The sequence below is a fragment of the Pollachius pollachius genome (genome assembly GCF_949987615.1).
Source record: "Pollachius pollachius genome assembly, chromosome: 1".
NCBI lineage: Eukaryota > Metazoa > Chordata > Actinopteri > Gadiformes > Gadidae > Pollachius > Pollachius pollachius.
The window spans coordinates 25464134-25486482 of record NC_136934.1 but is presented as its reverse complement, the minus strand read 5'-3'; the positions used below and the strand labels follow the sequence as shown (position 1 = coordinate 25486482).

Genomic DNA, 22349 nt, shown 5'->3' with positions numbered 1-22349 from the left:
AGCTGTTCAAACCACGGATAGACCGAAGAGGGGAAGAGATATTCAACTAGTACCGTGATAGGAAAGTCAAAGCGTTGTTGCTCTTCACAAGTTGAGACATCAACGCGTGTGCAGTTGTGCAGTGAAAGAGCCAACTCAACACTGAGTAAGTCACCGGGAGTGTTTCCCCAATCCTTATTCTCAGTAATTTCGCATCCCATCCTTCTGAAAAGCAGCCTGCTGGTCTGCAACAACATGAAGGGTCACAGTGCTCCCCCAGAGGGACCGGCCGGCTGCTTTTTAGAACGGTCACCTTCTCACCTGTTGGCCTACATGTCGATATTATTGTCATCTAATGTAAAGTTTGTTGATTGCTTTCGCACATCCCAAACGACGCCAATGGAAAACTTGTGTTTATGTGGACGAACCCTAAACACGCAACAGGTAGTGTGTCCCTAAACATACAAGTGTCAATCCGAGGTGGTCGTCTGCAGGATGCTGGGCGACACTTCTACACATTACTTTTGAAAAGTAAATCTAAACACGGTTACTATTTTCAGTTGCGTATACGGTTCGATTTGGGTTAGAATTTATAATATAGTTTAGACTTTATTGGCTAAACTTGACTAGTGCACCACGGAGGGGGTGTGCATGGACGTCAAAAGGAAAATCTGATTTTATTTTTTATAGTTAATGCGTGGCTGAAGGAATTATTTAGTACCTGTTACTAGATCATGAGGTTCAGTGGCGGCTGGTGATCAAAAATGTTGGTGGGGCACAGTAATAGACTGCCCCACCATAAGAAAAATTGAATTTAATAGATTTAATTTCCTGTATTCTGGTGCATTTTGGGGATGGCCAATACCTATTTACATACTATTCATTCAGATTCATCGCCTACATCCTGACTTGCAGGTCCTGGACAAGCTTACACTGCATATACAGACCTGCTTCATGGCCATTCCACCAGCCATTGCTATTTGACTTATTGTTGTTCTGATATTGAGACAAATCATGATCACTGTCCAATAGCGTCCATTTTTTTGGGAGTGTCAATGTCTACTTCAAATGCAGTTAGAAATATGGGACAGTTGCTTCATTTTGTTTATATGCTACAGGCCGAAAGACTAAATTAATATGTAAATTACTTGCTCCTTTTAATTATAACATTGCTTGGGAAGTCAAATTCCTCCACTGAAAAGGTTGGAAAGTGCTTACAACTCTGCTAGTTAGCGGACTATCTCTTCTCTATATAGTTGTGTTGCGCGAATGCTGCTGAGGGAGGTAGCCTATTTGATTGATTCGCTGAATTGTCCAATCATGTCGTGATTAGAAAAGAAAAGCGATACCATTGGCCTGGGGCGCACACTGCTGTGACCCAAGGTCGAATTTTCTTGCGCCAGTGAAAAGCTGTCTCTGCTTTATAGACAGCAAAAAAGTTAGCGAGCTCACATTGACTTCAACGTGCCCGGCGCCCCTGACTTGGAGGAGGGCTTTATTTCGAATGATCAATAACTAGCCTAGTCCAAATCATTGACGTTCAGACGCATTTAAATGGTTGCTGGCAGTGACAAGTATCTCACACAATTAAACGAGCATAAACGCTGTGTTTTTGTTGATTTTATTTCGTATTGATAATAGTTTATTAATAGTTGGCAGCAAGGGTGTAGGAACCGGGGGGGGGGCGGAGGGGACGTGTCCCCTCCAATATTGGAGACAGACGCATTTGTCCCACCTAAAAATTATACCGGGGGAGAAAAATATTTTATTTTATTTTGAAAGCGCAACACAGCGTCTTGTCACCGCTTCTTATTCTAAAAAACTGGATGATTGAGCAATTAAAGAATTGATTTGATATTTATCAGTTCATTACTGCCATTCAAAATGTGTTTTCCTTTACATTTACAAATGTATCTTTTTAGTAGAATAAAATATATATTTGTGAATTTGTTCAGTGTAGTTAATTTATGACACATTTCTGTTCAAACCATTAACGGATCTGTCAGGTTTCCGATATGTGTCCCCCCCAATGGTAAACTCATTCCTACGCCCCTGGTTGGCAGATATATTCAAGGGAATATTTCACGGAGGGGCGGCGCCCTAGCGCCCTCTATTGACCCAACGTCACTGATGAGGTTCAATGGGCGCTGTTTAGCTATGCTGCTGAAAGGGCTTCACCTGAGTAGTTAGTTTTTACCTGACTAGTTAGTTTTTACCTGAGTAGTCAGTAGTTGTTACCTGAGTAGTCAGTGTCCAGGTGTATAACAGGGCTTTACCTGAGTAGTCAGTGTCCAGGTGTATAACAGGGCTTTACCTGAGTGGTCAGTGTCCAGGTGTATAACAGGCAGGGCCGGCGCTCGGCATAGGCCGCCCTAGGCGACCGCCTAGGGCGGCAAATGCGAGGGCGCCCTTAATTAGTCAATTAAATTATACGAAACCAACGGAGAAGGGAGGGGGCGCGGGAGCAATCGCCAGGGCGCCCCAAATTAAAATATGTTTTTGTAATGTCTGGTTTACAACGAGCAGACCTTTAGATGGGAATGGTTATTTTTGACAGAAGCAATGCATTGAACATCATCAAATGACAAGGAGCTAATTCAGTTGTTTTGAGACTGTGGGAGAGATCGGTTCAATGTGTTGGCCTATATAAAACATATAAACATAATTAAAACAATATTCACAACTGATAATAAGTTGAGCACGGACTAATCGGCCAGCGATATCTTCAATTGCTCTGGCTTGACGCAAGTCCCCGAGGGGGACTGCCGGTGGCTGATGGTGTCTGGGTAGAGGGATTCTCTTGGAGATGCAGATGTTGTGCAGAACTGTGCACAGAGCACATTCTGTGCAGACCCGTTCTGGATGCATCCGCATCTGCCCATGAAGGCAGATGCGTTCAGATACAGTGAAACCCTCCGGATAACCCGACAGGCGCTCGATCTGTGAACACTGATCATATCGCCGGCTGTGTTTTGAAATGCCCCGTTTGCATAGAAGCAAAGCGCAATGAGCAGTTGCAAGAATGGTGGTAGCGCTGCATTGGTTTGGATGTAATTGCTATAGAAACAGCCTGGAATTTCAACTCTACGCCTGCCCCTGATCAGGCATAGGATTTACGCCTGGTCTTAGTGAAAAGAACGCTAAACCCAGTTGGTGCAGCCGGCATAACGGTTAGGTCACACTTAGAACGCCAAGTAACGACCAGGCGTTGTTAAGACCAGGCTTACGCCCAGTTGGTGCAACCCAGCCCAGGTGTATAACAGGGCTATACCTGAGTAATCAGTGCCAGGTGTATAACAGGGAAGAGGAACTGCGTCCTTATCGTTTGGATGCAAATGCTTTGCTCGGGTGATTCTCGTGCAGCGGTCCCAGGAGGCCTGTTTTACATAGAATTTACATTGATAAACAAAAATTCCATGAAAATGATGTTGGTGTTGTTGACCTTGTCCATATAACTGGGAGATGTATTTTTTTTTTCCCACATAGACCAGACAGTAGTGATTAGCTTGTCGTAATTAAAACTGCCTTACAACAAATTTAATGTTCTTTAGCTAAAAGCTTGTCTGTCGTGTCCAGTCTGATATCTTGTGCGTTTCTAATTTATGTGTTGGACCATCAACTGGGCTTGAGTCTTCTTACCATCATCGCCTCATGCCTGTGCACTCTGCTTCCCCTGCAGAGCACTGCCACCATAGCCTCCTCACAACCGTGGTCCACTTCTGCATTACTCTTCCCTGGTTGAGTCATCTCCTCCTCCTCCTCCTCATGTCATGAATCCGTGCAGCATCACCCCACGGTCCTTCCATCTGTCACCCGAGGGAACTGTGTCCCACGACTCTCTGCCCAGCCCAGCTGACTACGAGGCTCCTTACCATCACCCCGACCTCCAGAGGTCAGCCCCTCCCTCTCAGCCAGAGTTCCCCCCGAACCCAAACTCCTTCAACCCAGTCCTGTTCTCCTATCCCTCCCCATGCCAGGCCATAATCCCTGCCTCGCCGACCGACCTCCCTGTCACCAGCCCCGCCGCTCTGCTCTCATTGCCCTCGCCCTTCTCCCCGGCTATGCTCCCATCGCAGGGTCCAGAGGGTCCTTTTTTCCCGGACCTAGAGTGCGCCGTGTGCTTCAGCCAGTTCAACAACGTCTTCCGCTGTCCCAAGATGCTTCAGTGCAAGCACACCTTCTGCCTTGAGTGTCTGGCGCGTATCAATGTCAAGTCTGTCCACCCCGACACAATCCAGTGCCCCCTGTGTCGCGGGCTGACCCACCTGCCCAGCCTGGGCCTCCCCAAGCTCGAAACGGACCCGGCCGTGCTGTCCTACCTCCCGGCCGCCATGCAGAAGGTCTACAGTATCCGCTTCAACCGCACCAAGGGCAGGCTGCAGGTCAAGAGGTCAGTGCCCTGCTGAGAGAGGGATAAAGTGTCTCTGATACATCTTTGGACACTGTACTTATTTGTGCATGTGTCTAATGCTAAATAATGTCAAGTTTAAACAAGAGCCATGTACTGTCACTATATACATATATAGTTTCCATTTTGTCTGTAAACTCATATTTTCTGTAGTTCTTAGTTCGGTGAGTGCTGCATGCAGCGCTCAACTATTGTTCTTCATAAGTTTAATTCTTTCTTTATTATTCTCTACAAACTTTGGGACCTATCTCCAGGGCTCTCAAGTTTTGAACTAAGTTCAGAGTGAGATTTTGTCGGTGGTGGGGGGGGAGGTGGGGGGGGGTATATTAACATGTGACTGCATACAAATGTGACCACAGAAATGGTGACTAATGTATGATAGCAAGCATTATTGGCCCTTAACACTAATATTCAGAAACAACACTGCCTCAAAAGGCTATTGGCTTAAGCAACACCAGTAGAGGCATATACTTTCCCCTGAACTTTTAAACGTTTCAAACGTGCAAAAACATAATTATATATTTATGTGGCATTCAGTCCAATGCTTAAAATATATCTGTGGCATTCAGAAGGCCAATGCTGTGGTAAAGTGTGTAAAGTATGACCAAGTGTTTCTTTCTGTTCAATAGATAGAACTTTATCAATCCCCTGTAGGATAAATTTGTTAATGTTTGTCCCTAAAACAATAATGGTAAAAAAATAAATACAAAACATGACGGTAAATAAGTAAGTCAAACCGTCCAATCTTGACGGCTCTACTTAACCACTCCCCCCACTCACTTCCACCAATGCAACGCGAACAGAACTGAGTAGGGGAGGGCGTAGCCTAACTAGTTTGTGAACGACCCAGAGAAACGCAACGCAAATTCAATGTGAACATGTATGAGGTTTTAATAAAATCCCAGACGATTTTGAAATTCCGTCACACATTTTTTTAAAAGTGTCTCAAAAAGAGGGCATGTCCGGGCAAAAGAGGACGTCTGGTTACCCTATGTACGGGAAACCCATTTGATTTCTACCTGTTCCACTGTTAAATAGCGGCCCAAATTGGTGGGCGCTATCCTGGTTATTTCTCTGCGTGAGAAATATGAAGTGTGGCGTGTGAGCGTGTGCATGGGTTGAATTGCGTGTGTCTCACGCCGAATGCGTGAGACTTGAGAGATCTCCTTCCTCAAATTTTCACCTAGAGACTATTCAAAATAGCTTCCTTGCGCGCGCTTCGTTTCAGATTTTTTTTTAACATTTTATACTTTTTAAGATATTCTACTTTTAAAATAATATCTTTTTTTTAACATGGGAGTCGATGGGAGGACGGCAGAGCCGCCCTTTAGTACTTCAAAATGTTTAAGACGTAACTAAATACATTTTCAACAGTTTAACTTCGTTCAAACCATTTAACAAATCTTCACACTTGTATACTCAATAATATCCTAACAGAATTTCGATATCATTTAAACTTTAGTCAGAATCACAGTTTTAGTTTCCTCCCGGCTTCATTTTCAGTTGGTCTCATTGATTTACGTTGACGCTTGAGCGTGAGGACGTGCAGCAGTGTTGCCAGATTGGGCGGTTTTTCTCACCGGATTGGGCTACTTTTGTAGGACGTTCAGGCAGTGTTACCAGATTGGGCGGTTTTTCCCCACTCTATTGAGCTACTTTTAATTACGCACCTGCTCGCTGTTCTCTTAAACACACACACACACACACACACACACACACACACACACACACACACACACACACACACACACACACACACACACACACACACACACACACACACACACACACACACCTACCTTCAACTCAATTTTTAGCAATGCTTTGCGCTTTTCATTCAGCGGTCACTTAATTTGTTTCTAACCATTTACTTTTTCTTAAATGGTGTGCATGTTTACATTGTTTACTCCATTTAGACTTTTGAACTTTTGTTCAAATCCCTTCACTTGATTTAAGCCATTTAACGTTTCTTTGTCTTAATCTATGTGGCTTTATCAAAAATATTTTCAACCTCACTTTGCACTACAGCACTCACCGCATTTGCTGCAGGAAATGCATTTTCTAGTTGCAATTAGTTTTCTTTCCTAATTTGGATTACTGTCCTGTACTTTGGCTGTGACACCTGAATTTTCAGTCTGGGTTTAAACAAGTTACTTATTTCTGAGCCACAGGGGGGCGCAACAATCATGAAATCATAATGTTGACTCTAATTTAAAAGGCTGCTGTACATTCTGCTTGTTTTTCTGGAAATGGAGAATGCGTCGACTGATTCAATGCACATCCCTAAGCAGATTATGACTGACAATGAACTATTTTCTCTCTTCACTGGTAGGTCATCTGAAGGGCCCATGAGGTGGGGTCAGAGGTCCCTCACTCCTCTGCAGTCGGTCAGCCACTCACTCGATGTGGGGCTTCCCAGTCCAAGGAGGGAGGGGGTGGAGGAGGGGTGGAATGGGGGCTTCCTGTTCCGGCTGACCGACCGACCTGCGTGTCGCGCCGTGCTCCTCACCTCTGTGGTAACCATGATGATGCTGTTGACCGGCATCGTCATTTTCCTCCTCACTTACAAAAGCAACTGAACACAAAGAGTCACAAATCACCAGGGGAACAATGACCACTAACCCTACCCTCGGGTCAACTTCTAGAGGTCTTTGGCCTCCTGGAGCATGTTGATGGCTTTGGAGGGCTGACACTAGATTTCACGATTTGATTAATTCAGAAATGGTGTGTTTTTCCAGACCCCGGAACCCAGCGGTCCCCATGTAAAGGTTTTCTGTGAAGCAGGTGTTCTCAGCTGCTATGCAACTTGATGGAGTCTAGCTAGTACTGTGTAGCTAAGATGGTGTTGCTAAGATGGGCTAGCACTGCAGGGCTAGTCTTGCTATATTTCAGCTTGGCTAGCATAGCATGGCTAGCTTGCGGTACTTGTGCTCGACTAGCATGTAGCTTGTTTTAGCTTAAGTGGTTTGGCTTGGTTTAGCGGTTTGTCATCAAGATGTCTCTACTTAAACGAATTACAATCGCCAGAAGGTAACTTGAATATATATATATATGTGTGTGTGTGTGTGTGTGTGTGTGTGTGTGTGTGTCTCAAGTAAAAAAAATTTGAATGTGCCTGTTTTAAGATGACTATCTGATGAAATCAGATGAGATCCAAAATGTGCCAGTTGGCATATTTGTTCCGTGTTTATTTTTTTACAAAGTTTTAGGCTGTATACCGATGTTTTAGAACAGCCCTTGTTTTAATATGTATGATAAAAAATAAACCGTATTTTTATTTATCAGTTTCCCTAATATGCATGTATTTTAGAAACCAATGTTGACCGTTTGCAAAACTAAAATAAATTATTTTTACAACAGTTTTATAGTTGATGGGACTTTATGGTTTTATTGGGAAAATTTTTCTAGGCTTTTAATTTTCAGCTTGTATTTTAAAAGAGATCCAAACCCCACCACTCCCTGTGGATTGGTTTGCATTGGAAAACCCTGTCTCTAGGCAACCCGGTATCACGCGATTTCGTGCTCATGCGCACAAACGTTAATCTATTGAATCGTGTCCCAGAGCACGATTGTCCGACTTTTTTCGTGCTACACAGAACGAAATGTAAACCAATACATTCTGAATGGGAGCGGTTCTCAGATGTTTCCGTGCTACACAGAACGAAATGTAAACCAATGCATTTTGAATGGGAGCGTTTTTCAGACAAGAGTGTGCACACAGTACAGTGCACCCTCTAGTTATATATATGTCAATATTTCCGATTTTTTTTAAAGCAGACCTCATAAACTGAAACGAACGTTCTCCACAGAACGCGCGTTTCTCAGACAATTATTGTGCTCCACAGAACAGAGAGAGAGAGAGAGAGAGAGAGAGAGAGAGAGAGAGGCTTCAGAAGGGGTGTGCGCAGATAGTACAGGACACCCTCTAGTTCAGGGGTCCTCAAACTACGGCCCGCGGGCCGGATCCGGCCCACCTAAACAACTGGAGTGGCCCTCTTAACGATCCCAAATAACCCCTTTAAACATGGCCTATTTAAAAAAAAAAAAAAAATTAATTTCTTTCATTTTTTACGAGGGAAGTGAAAATTTAAATATACCATAAAAGGCAATTGTTAATTTTTACATAGTATTTTTTTATATATTTGAGATGTCAAATAGCGCTTGGCAACGTGACGTCACCAAGTTCGCGCCGCAATGTCGGCGTTCATGCCACAAGTGCGTGCGGTGATCAAGCGGCAAGTAAGCGCGGGAGTGGAGAACGGTAGAAAGCAAGGCAACAAAATGTCGAAACTGTTGGGGAAACGGAAAATAGATTCAGAGTGCAGAGTTTTTAAACAGCAGTGGACAGATGACTATTTTTTTTGTCCAGTGCAAGGAAAAGGCAGTTTGTATAATCTGCAAAGAGACGGTGGCGGTGTTCAAAGAATTTAACATCCGCCGACACTATGAAACCCGCCATGGCGGGCAGTATGCTAGCTTGCTGGGCCAAGTGAGGAGAGACAAGGTGGCTAGGCTAAAAAGTGGATTTGCTGCCCAGCAGAGTACAATGCTACGCCAAACACAGATGAACCTGTCATCCGTTCGGGGCAGCTTCAAGGTAGCTAAACTGATTGCAAGCTGTGGAAAGTCGTTCAGTGATGGGGAGTTTGTTAAGTGTTTGAACGCTGTCGCGGAGGAGGTGTGTCCGGACAGGAAAGATGCCCTGAACGCGGTGAGTCTGTCCGCATCTACAGTTACCAGGCGAATTGAAGAAATGGGGCATAATGTACATGTCCAGCTGAAAGAGAAAGCTAAAGATTTTGAGTGTTTTGCATTGGCAATGGATGAGAGCAATGACGTGCAGGACACGGCACAACTGCTGATTTTTATTCGGGGAGTAAATTCACTTTTTGAAGTGTCCGAGGAGCTGGCAGCTCTACAAAGTCTCACGGATAGTACGACAGGCAAGGATATTTTTTATAAAGTACGCCAAACGATTGAAGAGTTGGGTTTGGACTGGTCTAAGCTGGCTAGCGTCACAACGGACGGTGCCCTGAGTATGGTTGGTGCATCGCGGGGGGGAGTGGGGCGCATAAAAAGAGAAATGGAGGAACGAGGTCTCACCCCACCACTACAAGTCCACTGCCTGATTCACCAGCAAGCACTGTGCTACAAAGTTCTGAAGTGGGAATCTGTCATGAAGGTGGTTGTGTCTTGTATAAACTTCATCAGAGCAAACGGACTAAAACACAGGCAGTTCCAAGCTTTCCTATCCGAGCTGGAGTCTGCCCATGGAGACGTGCTTTACCACGCTGAAGTCAGATGGTTAAGCCGGGGCAGAGTTTTGAAACACTTCTACGAGCTGCTACCCGAAATCAACGCCTTTCTCCTGACAAAGGGAAAAACGGTCCCAGAGCTGATCGACACAGAATGGAAATGGGACCTCGCCAGATGTGACAGAAATTTTAAACGACCTCAATTTACAGCTCCAAGGCAAGGGAAAATTAATCTGTGACATGTATTCCCACATCAAAGCATTTGAGGTTAAACTGGCGCTGCTTGTTGGACAAGTGCAAAACCAAGACTTCACCCATCTCCCTGCTACTCGAAGCCTCTCAGCTGAGAAACCAGCGGTCCCGTTTCCAACCAAGAAGTGCAAGGATGCACTGGAAACGCTGAGAGCGGAGTTCAGTGTGCGGTTCCGTGAGCTTCGTGCCCACGTTAAAGTAATTTGCATATTCCAGAACCCTTTTGCTGTCGACATTAATGACACCCTGCCTTCTCTTCATTTTGAACTGGCTGAGTTGCAGACCTGCGATGTGCTGAAAGACGCATTCAACCCCAACTGTCTCATAGAATACTATGCTTTTCTCCCAAACGAGACCTTCCCCAACATAAGAGAACGCAATGAAGATGTCCACAGCCCAGGAGCAGTTAGGGTTAAGTGTCTTGCTCAGGGTCACATGAACTTTCAACTAGGAGGAACTGGGGACCGAACTGGCAACCTTTCGGTTACAAGAGCACTGCTCTACCTTCTGAGCTAAGCTGACCCGATGTCAAGCCAATGTCATCTGCTGATTCGTTGCTTGTGTTTTTTATCTGCCATTCCTGAAGGGCCTGCATGCTTCCAGGACCACCCTGAAGTCAGGAGGAGAGATTGTGGTTGACCGCTCCCACCCTGGAGCCAGGATCCTCATTATCACAGCACAAAAACCTAATCTAAGAGTCATGTAAATACGAAACCAGATCACCTTATATACCTGTTCATTAAAATTATTCTGTATTAATGTTATTTACTGTAGCCTTAGTAAACATACCTGTTAGACATAATAATTATTATTATACTATTGTTAACTCCCCTTTATCTGAGACCTGATCTTTACCTGATTTTTACTATTATTCTCTATTAATATTATTTCACTACCTGTAAAGACAAAATACCTACCTGTTGTTAACTCACTTGTACCTGTTACAAAATCAAACCACCTCATTGTTACCTGGCATCAGCTTGTGTTTTTATTTTCCATAAAATAAAAGGAGTTCCTGTGGTACTTCAAATAAACACGTAAAGACTTTCTATTACTTTTTTTGCAAACCAACAAGGGCAGCTGCAAAAGAATTATCATTATAATCTCCACAATAATACTGGTTGTCACTTTGGCCCATATCATTTCCTGTTATAGACTGATCCCGGCAACCATCACAGAAAGGAAAGTTGATGTGGCCCCCACCAAAAAAAAGTTTGGGGACCACTGCTCTAGTTATATATATATGTCAATATTTCCATTTTTGCATTTTTGAAGCAGACCTCCTCAAAAACTTAAATAAATAAAAATAACGTGCTCCACAGAACGAAATGTAAACTAATGCATTCTGAATGGGAGCGTTTCTCAAATATTACCCCTATATATATATATTATATAGGCGAGGCCCTCTTAATCCCATCAGTTACTTGGCTCCGCAGTGCATCAGTGTCCCTCTCTATGGCTCCCTCTCTCGAGAATATAACAAGAAAGGATGTAATGATAAAGGCAAGAAAATAAAAACAAAAAAAAAGCGTGTAATGAGGAAATGACACGATCTAGTTCTGGGCCAGCAGAGACTGAATTTTAGCCGAATTCGGCCCATAACCTTAATTTTTACATTGTTTATATATTATGAAAATTTTAATGTCTGGTACACCTGAACCACACTTACACATTGGAAGTGGATTTTCAATGGTCAGTTAGGCTACAGATCTTGTTATAACGATAATTGAATAAAAGCTACATGGTCTAAATATTATAGGCTAACTAAATAATTGTATATTTATATATTTTTTAATATTAAATTAATTCAATATTAAACCAATGCATTTCAATCGGGAGATTTTCTTGTTATTACGATAATTGAATAAAAGCTACATGTCTACTTATATTATAACAATCATTTTATATATATATATAAAAAAAATATATATAGGCCTATATAATATATTTTAATATTTAATTAATTCAATATTAAACCAATGCATTTCAATTGGGAGATTGAATTTCGACTTCAGAAGGGCAGCGCAGTGCACGCTCTATATCGCCCCCATACACTGTAAACCCAGATTTTGATTCAACTCAACACTGATTTCATGTCTTAAATGTGTCTAATTTATTGACATTACTTGTTAATTCTGAATAAGCTGAACTTTTCCATGTCCTTTTTTTTTGTAATTGTGTTTTTAAGTCCAATCAGTAGTTTTTACTCAAACAAACTGAGTTTGTATTACTTAAACGTGTGTAATTTCTTCACATTAATTATGAATTCTGAGTAAACTGTACTTTTTAATGGCCTATCTTGTTGTAATTATGTCTTTGAGCTCAAACAACTCAATATCAAGTTTTGCTACCAATGCATTGACGTCACCCATGCAACCGCCAAAAATCTAGATACCAGTTTAGAGAGCGTGGCATTGTGACTCTGAACTTGAGACAGAACAGAGACGGAACAGAACAAAGACGAAGAATTCAGCTGGATTTAAATTTTTGACAACTTCAGCAAGCAAGTTGTTGGACCCGCGTTTGAAGCCTTCGGTGAATGAACCGAGTTCAGCAACAAAACGGTATGTTTGAACCTGGCACTGGTTGCATGCCATTGCAGTCCCGACTGCTAGCTGAGTTAATTTAGCTAGCAGTATATCACTTAGTTGAGTACACCCCTCACATTTTTGCAAATATTTTATTATATATTTTAATTGGAACAACACAACAACCGGTAACCATATACACGTTGCATATACACAGCTTTGCTAGCTAGTAGTCTGAGGTATAAAACAGCACGCTAAACTACGCTCGGTGTGGGACCATTTCCTCCAGGAAGGCAACAAAGTCAAATGTAAATAGTGTGATGCTGCTCTTCAGTTTAGTAGTGGTACAAGCAATATGCTGTACCGCATTAAGAACCATTACCGCATTACCATCAACATGGCAATGTGATTTTCTCATTTTTTTCACTGTATTACTAATAAATATTTTGATGAATGCAGAAATTACAATGTGCGGTTTCATATTCAGTGTTACATTTTTATTGTGATTCTCATCTATACCAACTGTTTCCACGTGTGCGCGCATGCGTTCGACGAGTACGGAAGTGACAGTTTCACGGGAGTGCGCCCGCTTGTCGTGCCTCAGGACGCTGCGCCTCCTCTCTGCCCACTGGCCTCTCCATTGAGAATGCATTAACAGGCGCCTCCCTTTATGGCACATGAAGTCCTGACTGGGTTCAGGTACCCGCTGGTACCCGACGGGTGACCAGTGGCGGTGGGTCAATAGAGGGTGCTACGGCGCCGCCCCTCCGTGAAATATTCACTTGAATATATCGGCCAACTATTAAACTATTATCAATACGAAATAAGTCAACAACGCATAGCGTTTATCCTCGTTTAATTGTGTGATATACTTGTCACTGCCAGTAACCATTTAAATGTGTCTGAACGCCAATGATTTGGACTAGGCTAGTTATTGATCATTCAAAATAAAGCCCTCCTCCAAGTCAGGGGCGCTGGCCACGTTGAAGTCAATGTGAGCTCGCTAACTTTTTGCTGTCTATCAAACAGAGACAGCTTTTCATTGGCGCAAGAAAATTCGCCCTCGGGTCGCAGCAGTGTGCGCATCAGGCCAATGGTATCACTTTTCTTTTTTGTTATCACCACATGATTGGACAATTCAGCGAATCAATCAAATAGGCTACCTCCCTCAGAAGCATTCGCGCAACACAACTACACACGTGGACAAAATTGTTGGTGACCCTCTGTTAATGAAAGAAAAACCCACAATGGTCACTGAAATAACTTGAAACTGACAAAAGTAATAATAAATAAAAATATACTGAAAATTAACCAATGAAAATCAGACATTGCTTTTGAATTGTGGTTCAACAGAATCATTTTAAAAAACAAACTAATGAAACAGGCCTGGACAAAAATGATGGTACCCCTAGAAAAGATTGAAAATAATTTGACCATAGGGAAATGTTAAACTAAGGTGTGTCCTCTAATTAGCATCACAGGTGTCTTCAAACTTGTAATCAGTCAGTCTGCCTATTTAAAGGGTGAAAAGGAGTCACTGTGCTGTTTGGTGACATGGTGTGTACCACACTGAACATGGACAACAGGAAGCGAAGGAGAGAGTTGTCTCAGGAGACTAGAAAGAAAATTATAGACAAGCATGTAAAAGGTAAAGGCTATAAGACCATCTCCAAGCAGCTTGATGTTCCTGTGACTACAGTTGCACATATTATTCAAAAGTTTAAGGTCCATGGGACTGTAGCCAACCTCCCTGGACGTGGCCGCAGGAGGAAAATTGATGACAAAATGAAGAGACGGATAATAAGAATGGTAACCAAAGAGCCCAGAACAACCTCCAAAGAAATTAAAGGTGAACTCCAAGGTCAAGGTACATCAGTGTCAGATCGCACCATCCGTCGTTGTTTGAGCCAAAGTGGACTTCATGGGAGACGACCAAGGAGGACACCGCTTTTGAAAGCAAATCATAAAAAAGCGAGACTGGAATTTACCAAAATGCATATTGACAAGCCACAAAGCTTCTGGGAGAATGTCCCATGGACAGATGAGTCAAAACTGGAGCTTTTTGGCAAGGCACATCAGCTCTATGTTCACAGACGCAAAAATGGAGCATACCAAGAAAAGAACACTGTCCCTACTGTGAAACATGGAGGAGGCTCAGTTATGTTCTGGGGCTGCTTTGCTGCATCTGGCACAGGGTGTCTTGAATCTGTGCAGGGTACAATGAAATCTCAAGACTATCAAGGCTTTCTGGAGAGAAATGTGCTGCCTAGTGTCAGAAAGCTTGGTGTCATCGCAGGTCATGGGTCCTCCAACAAGATAATGACCCAAAACACACAGCTAAAAACACCCAAGAATGGCTAAGAGCAAGACATTGGACTATTCTGAAGTGGCCTTCTATGAGCCCTGATCTAAATCCTATTGAACATCTGTGGAAGGAGCTGAAACATGCCATCTGGAGAAGGCACCCTTCAAACCTGAGACAACTGGAGCAGTTTGCTAATGAAGAGTGGGCCAAAATACCTGTTGACAGGTGCAAAAGTCTCATTGACAGTTACAAAAATCGTTTGATTGCAGTGATTGCCTCAAAAGGTTGTGCAACAAAATATTAAGTTTGTTTGTTTTTTAAAATGATTCTGTTGAACGACAATTCAAAAGCAATGTCTAATTTTCATTGGTTAATTTTCAGTAAATTTTTATTTATTATTACTTTTGTCAGTTTCAAGTTATTTCAGTGACCATTGTGGGGTTTTCTTTCATTAACAGAGGGGTACCAACAATTTTGTCCACGTGTGTACATAGAGAAGAGATAGATCGCTAACTAGCAGGGAGTTGTAAGCACTTTCCACCCTTTTCAGTGGAGGAATTGGACTCCCCAAGCAATGTTATAATTAAAAGGAGCAAGTAAGTTACATATTAATTTAGTCTTTTGGCCTGTAGCATATAAACAAAAAGAAAGCAACTGTCCCATATTTCCAACTGCATTTGAAGTAGACATTGAGACTCACAAAAGATGGACGCTATTGGACAGTGATCATGATTTGTCTCAATATCAGAATAACCATAAGTCAAATAGCAATGGCTGGTGGAATGGCCATGAAGTAGGTCTGTATATGCAGTGTAAGCTTGTCCAGGACCTGCAAGTCAGGATGTAGGCGATGAATCTGAATGAATAGTATGTAAATAGGTAGTGGCCATCCCCAAAATAAACCAGAATACAGGAAATCAAATCTATTAAATTCAATTTTTTTTGTGTGTGTGGGGGGAACCTCAGACCCCAGACCCCAGACCCCCTGTCTATTACTGTGCTCCACCTACATTTTTGATCACCAGCCGCCACTGCGGGTAACCCGCACAATTTGGATGAAACGGGTGAAACATAATGTGTCGGACACGGGTGCGGGGACGCCTGAACAGTGCGTTTCGGACCGGGTTTTGCGATTGCGAGTGAGACCTCTCCAGTGCTGGACATGTAATTCAGGAGCGGAGGAGCCAACTAAAACCGTCACCAGTGGATGATGTACTTTTGTTGCACAGCAATCTAAAGTACCAGGCCAACCACCACATAGTGTATTTCCCTGGCGTTCCATCTAATGTGTCTAATTTTCCTTCGGGTGCGGGTCGGGCGTCGATATCAATTTATAGCGGGTCGGGTGCGGAATGTAATTCGCACTACTGTCGGAACACGGGTCGAATGCGGTTTTAAGTATTGCAGGTGCGGGTTTGCAAAATAAGACACGTGCAGGACTCTGGCACTGACACACTAGCCGCAGGTCGGAAGAACGAGTCAATAGTTTGTGTATTGTTCAAAAACATATAGCAGGATGTGAAATCGTTCTCCTTCTCACAGAGACTTTTACGCACGCTCAATATTTTATCACTAGGACCCTCCCCCTCCATAAATTAGCCACTAACAGTGGCAATTCCCTATCCTTCTCACACTCATTGGCCTGCCACAGATTCCGGATTCGTTGACGCCCCCCTTCCCCGTTTAACGTGTACAAATAAAATAGAAAAGGGCAAACATGTGCGACCAGATGCAAAATTCACTCGCACACTCTCAAATTTTGGTCGCAAAATGCGACCATTTGGTCGCAGTCTGGAGCCCTGACATTGTGTATTTCGTAGTTCATTTTTTGCATATTGATTAACGAAATGACAATTCTATTGTTAATTTATTATTTATTGATTGACCTTTATTTTATCAGGTGGAATCATTTACAAAACATTCTCTTTTGTAACGATGACCTGATCAATATGTGGCAATAAACTTCAGTAAAGTCAACAGAAAATAAAATAAAAGATTGTGCTGAAATTAAAATGTCAGCACCTCTAAATGGACAGCCCTTCAAAATGGCGGCGCCAGAGCTCATTGAGTCAATGGAGTGCTGAACTAAAGGAAAGCGCCACTTTCTTCTATTTCACATCATTCCGCGTTTTTTCTGAAAAATTAACCAGTTAGTTACCGGTTAATTTACCGAAACTAACCGAAACTGACATCCCTAATCTGTATATTAGCTAGCGCCAGTAACGGAAATTGTATGTCCGTTGCTTGGATAAAACTCTGGTGCCTCCACATTCAGATGATCTTCACCATGTCCACTGGCTCTTTGTCGTAGTCCAATAATGGATGTCCATCCATCCTCATTTTCATCCTCTGAGCTCTGTTCTTGCTCTTTGTGTTTGCTCCTGTTGTGTCTCTTTTTCCTTTTTCCAGGTTCCAGAGGTAAGTCCACTTTTTCCACAGGGAGAAAGTCGCATGGCAGCAGAAGATTCCTGTGCAGGATCCTACAACGTCCCTTGCCGTTCTCTGGCTTGAGCTCATATACTGGACTGTCTGGATGTTTCTTTTGTGTCACAACATACACTTTATCTTCCCAGAATGATCTCAACTTTCCCGGACCACTTCTTTCAGTCAGATTTCGAACCAGCACCCTGCATCCAACAGACAACTCTGCACCATGAACTTTTCTGTCATAGAGGACTTTACCTCTCAATGCTTCTTTGCTTGTATGCTTGTATGCTTCAGTCATTCTTGCCCTCCATTTCTCAGCGTAGTCGCTGTGCGATGAACCTTGATCTTTTGGTGTAATGCCAAACATAAGGTCAATAGGGAGTCTAGGGTTGCGACCGAATAAGAGGAAATAAGGTGCATAGCCCGTGGCCTCACTGCGAGTACAGTTAAATGCATGAACCAATTTTGCAAGTGACGCTTTCCAATCTGCTTTGGCAGTCTCTGGTAAGTTTCTGAGCATGGCCAAAAGTGTCCTGTTGAATCTTTCAACCTGGCCGTTCCCCTGTGGGTGATATGGTGTGGTTCTGGACCCCTTAACCCCACTGTATTCTTGTAGTTTAGCAAACAGCTTGTTTTGAAATTCCTTACCCTGGTCGTGATGAAGGCGTGCAGGGAACCCAAACCTCAGTGCAAAATCTCCAAATATCTTTTCTGCGGCTGTTTTGGCAGCTTTGTTGCGGCAGGGGTAAGTCTGGGCGAACCGCGTGAAATGATCCATCACAACAAGGATATATTCATATCCTCCCTTACATTTCTCCAGATGTAAGAAGTCAATTGATACCAACTCAAAAGGATACGTGGTGATGATGTTGGTGAGAGGTGCTCTGGTTGGTTTGTTTGGACGCTTGTTTTTCAGACAGCTACACACCTGTGTGATGTAATGCATCATCTTTCTGCATATGCGGCCAATAAAAGCGCTCTCTGATGAGATTCACCACCCTTTCCACTCCAAAATGTCCCATATCTTCATGGAGTTCTTTGTAAACCAGCCGATGGTACTTTTGAGGCAGGAGGAGCTGTAGTCTGTTTGTTGTTTCCCTGTGCAGTTTATGTTTTTGTCTTGCCAGTCCAGTTACTTTGTTACTTTGAAGTTGTTTTCCACACTTTGGCCATTGTTTTGATGCCATGTATTTTAACACCGGCCCAATCACTGGATCATCTCTTTGTGCCTCTCTCAACTCTGTTTTAGGGATTTCCCCCACTGATGTCACACCATCATCATCTTCAGCGATAACTGTCGATATGGTCACTGGACAAAGCCAGGGCTCACTCTCTTGTGACTGAATAGCTACAGCCTGGGTCATACTGTTCATAACTTCAGGCAACACAGCTAGTGTACATGTTAGCATGTACTGCTCCATGTCTAAGGGCATGCGTGACAGTCCATCAGCATCCCTATTAGCTTTGCCTGGGCGGTGAACTGGAAGTCAGCTAGTTCAGCTATCCACCTATGAGTAGTTGCATTAAGCTTGGCTGTGGTGAGCACATACGTGAGAGGATTGTTGTCTGTATAGACTGTAAATGTTGGTGAATAATAGAGATAGTCTCTAAACCTCTCACATATGGCCCACTTCATGGCTAGGAACTCCAACTTTCCTGAGTGGAGGTGGTAGTTTCTCTCAGGGACAGTCAGCGTCCTCGATCCATATGCAATCACCACCAGCTTCCCTTTCTGCCTCTGATAAAGCACAGCCCCGAGCCCCACTTGTGAAGCATCGCAGTGTAAGGTGAAGGGTTGTTCATAGTCCGGATACCCTAACACTGCTGGCTCAGAGAGAAAGTGAATAAGACGGCAGAGTACCTGTTGGTGATCTGGAGACCATGTGATCGGATGAGATGATGGCAACTGACCTCCACCACTTTGTTTCTTCCCGATTTGTCTGGTTTGTTTCGGCTTCCCTTTTCCACATTTGTCTGCGGTGAGGAGATCATACATGGACTTTGCAATGGAAGAAACGTTAGGGATGTAACTACGATAGTAGGAAATAAATCCCAGTAATTTTCTTAACTCACCAATGGTGGTGGGTTTCCGCTGCTTCATGGCCTGCACTGGGGCAATATCTGCAGGGTCCATAGTGTAGCCTTCTTTAGTAACCAGCTTCCCAAGAAATCTCACCTGGTTTCTGAAAACTTCACATTTTTTTACTCCGTGGCTTTGGTAACGGTGCAGTACCTGCCTCAGATCATTCAGGTGGTGTTCAAATGTCTGAGAATGTACAAGATTATCATCCAAGTTAGGCAAACAAACCTCATCCCTCAGCCCAAGCAAACACTCCTCCATAGACCTTTGGAACTCTGCTGGTGCGGATGATAAGCCAAAAGGAATTCTTACCCACTCGTACAGTCCCCAGGGTGTTATGAATGCTGTGAGAGGACGGCTTGATTCTTCCAGGAAGCCCTGGTGATAGGCCTTTCCTTGGTCAAGGACTGAAAACCAGGAACTTCCTTTGAGGCTGTTCAACATATCTAATATGCAGGGTATTGGGTGTCGATCAGGAACGGATTTCTTATTCAGCTCCCTGTAATCACAACACAGTCGGAGGCTTCCATCTTTTTTTCTCACACACACAATTGGACTGGAGTAAGGGGACTTAGACTTTGTTATCCAGCCCCTGTTTAACAAATCCTCCAAGTATTCTTTGACCTCCTTATGAAGCGGCTTTGGCACTGATATGTATGTTCGCCTTACAGGTGTGGGGTCGTTAAGACGAATCTTGAGCTGCAGTGAGGGGATGGTCCCTACATCATGTTCATCCTTAGCAAAAGCATTGCATTCCTTTCTGAGAAGTTGTCTGACCTGCTGCTGATGTGATGGGGTAAGGTGAGTAAGGGGGACTGGGGGATCCCAATTCTCCTCACTCTCTCTTTCTTTAGTGTTTTCTTTAGTCTTCTCTCTATTTTCTATCACCACTGTTTGTGTGTTTTCCGTGTCTGGGAACTTTGCCTCTGACAGACTGATTTCTACGGGTTTTGTATCTGCTGGATACATGGTTTTAACCCTCTGTGTTTGTCCCAGTATAGTTCTTGGTGGCAATAGGATATCATGACTAGTGCTGTTTGTGACTGGAATAGCCACACGTGACCAGCTACCTCTCTGTAAGTGAATCACACTTTCTTCCATTTTTAACCCTTCTGGTAATTCTGCTTGTGAACAGGGTTCAAACAACACGTCTTGGTGGTCTGGGAGTGGGCCTGCCCTCACAGTGCACTTCACCGTTTTAGTTTGACCAGCTGGAACAGACTACATCTCTCTACCCACTTTAACTGTAGCTTCACCTATCTCGTCGTTACTTTCAGAAATACTTCAGCTTTCTTACAGTCAAATGAGAATGCTGCACTGACTGCTTCTGTGACAGCACATGGTGGCGCTATACCCTTCGCTAACACCTGCTCAATTACATTGTAACCGATGATTGGTTGTTCTGCCACCCCATCTCCATCAGGTACAAGGATTGGCACAGAGAGCTCAAGCTGTTTGGTGCTGTTTGAGGGTAATTTGAATGTGACCTCAACCCACCCAGAAAAAGGAATAGGTGTCTGGTTTACTGCCCTCCCATCAAATCTATCTGTTCCCAGAATCTCAGCTAGATTCCTGACTGCAGCATGTGGAATGTTTTGTTGTCTCCATGTCTCATTGATTAGGCAGACCTGTGATCCAGTGTCCCACAAAGCTTTAGTTTCTATGTCATCTATCAGGCAGGTAATGACGTATTTCTTGCCAATCAGACGGAGTAACTCTGTTCTTCGTTTTGGGGAGAGGAGACTGACACTGACCGCTTCCTCCTTTTGTGGGGGGGGGGGGGGGGGGGGGGGGTACTTATCTAACACGCTATTCTCACATGTGCCAGTGGGGATTCTCTGCCATGAACAGGAAAACATCACTCCACACATGCAGTCCCTTCACCACAATGCATCCTCAGTGGGAATCATCTTGGAGAGAAACATTGTGATGGATGTTGAGAGCCTGCCCCAGGCCATGTACATTGTCTTCAGACTTACCTATGCACTGCATCTCAACTACCCAAAGTACATGAACACTTTTGATTTATTTCAACAGGTACTTCTAAACTTAGACAGATCTGAAACCTAAAACACTCAAGAATCAGCTTGCAATGTAAGATCCAGCATCTCCTCTTCCCAAGTCGTCAAATGTGAGTTTTTTTTTGTTTTTTTTAATAATTGGTAGTTGTGGAGGTTGTGTGTTTTTGATAGCTGGTTTACAGCCTCACCTGGCCTGAGTCAGACTGATTAGACTCTGGCTGGGTGGGGCTGCACACCTGTGGTGCAGAGCAACCATGGCACCCAGGATAAACCAGCTATCACCACACACACTCAGGAGGGAGCTACTACTGTGATGGCAGCTTGTAACATCAGCTCGGCGAATACCACCTGCCACCTTAAATAAAGGTATATTTAATCCAATTTGAATTGCCCCAAGCATTCAGGAGTTACGGTACATAGAAGCTCATGCTACAAATACGTCACATGCTGGTGAATCTTGTCTCTGTGATTGGACGGTCGTTCTGCGGAAGTGGTGTTGGTTACCGTAATGATTAATATAGAAATAGGGCGCAAGCTCTATTTCTCCGCTTGATAGTTTTTGAATGATCTAGATAGCAGGAACGGTTAGTTACGGGAATGAGGAGTGCGCATGCGCACGAAAGTTCCGGTGCAAATTAGACGAGACGGTCCGCCCCCCGCCCCCAAAACAAAAACTCCTCGCATCTGCATGAATCACACAAGTGACCCATTTGGCCTTCAAAAAAGTGAGTCCCACTTAAAAAGTGAGCTGTTTGCATCCCATTATAAAACGAGTGCTTTCTTTTCCCAAGCCCAGACTACATCGCCAACAGCCCCGTCGCCAAGGAAGCACTTTCTGACAGGATGCGGACCCTCATTCAACGACCCCTCCTTCGCAGCTATTGCTTATTTCCCCAGGAAGAGGTAGTGACCTCACAGCTCAGCAAGTTCCACAACCCAGAGGTTTTCAATCGTGAGGGTCTGCACCGCGCAGGGGTTCCTCTGATGGTCTGCGAGGGAGATTACGTCCTCAGATCAAACTTCACTGACACCAGCCCTTTGCTCCTGTATCCGACTGGCTGGTGCTGAAGTACGATAGAACACACTTCTTGATA

General features: G+C 43.7%; 1 protein-coding gene across 1 annotated transcript; it reads left to right on the top strand.

Moving 5' to 3' along the window:
- Window positions 1-21: 21 nt before the first annotated feature.
- LOC307081812 (uncharacterized protein) lies at window positions 22-22323 on the top strand (the record flags this gene model as incomplete). The annotated part of the gene is made up of 6 exons (XM_079745152.1): window positions 22-145; window positions 3659-4369; window positions 6720-6903; window positions 10481-10596; window positions 17137-17145; window positions 22047-22323. The coding sequence occupies exons 2-6, from the start codon at window positions 3750-3752 to the stop codon at window positions 22321-22323; spliced, it is 1206 nt and encodes a 401-aa protein (XP_079601278.1). The 5' UTR covers window positions 22-145; window positions 3659-3749.
- Between the last annotated feature and the right edge of the window lie 26 nt (window positions 22324-22349).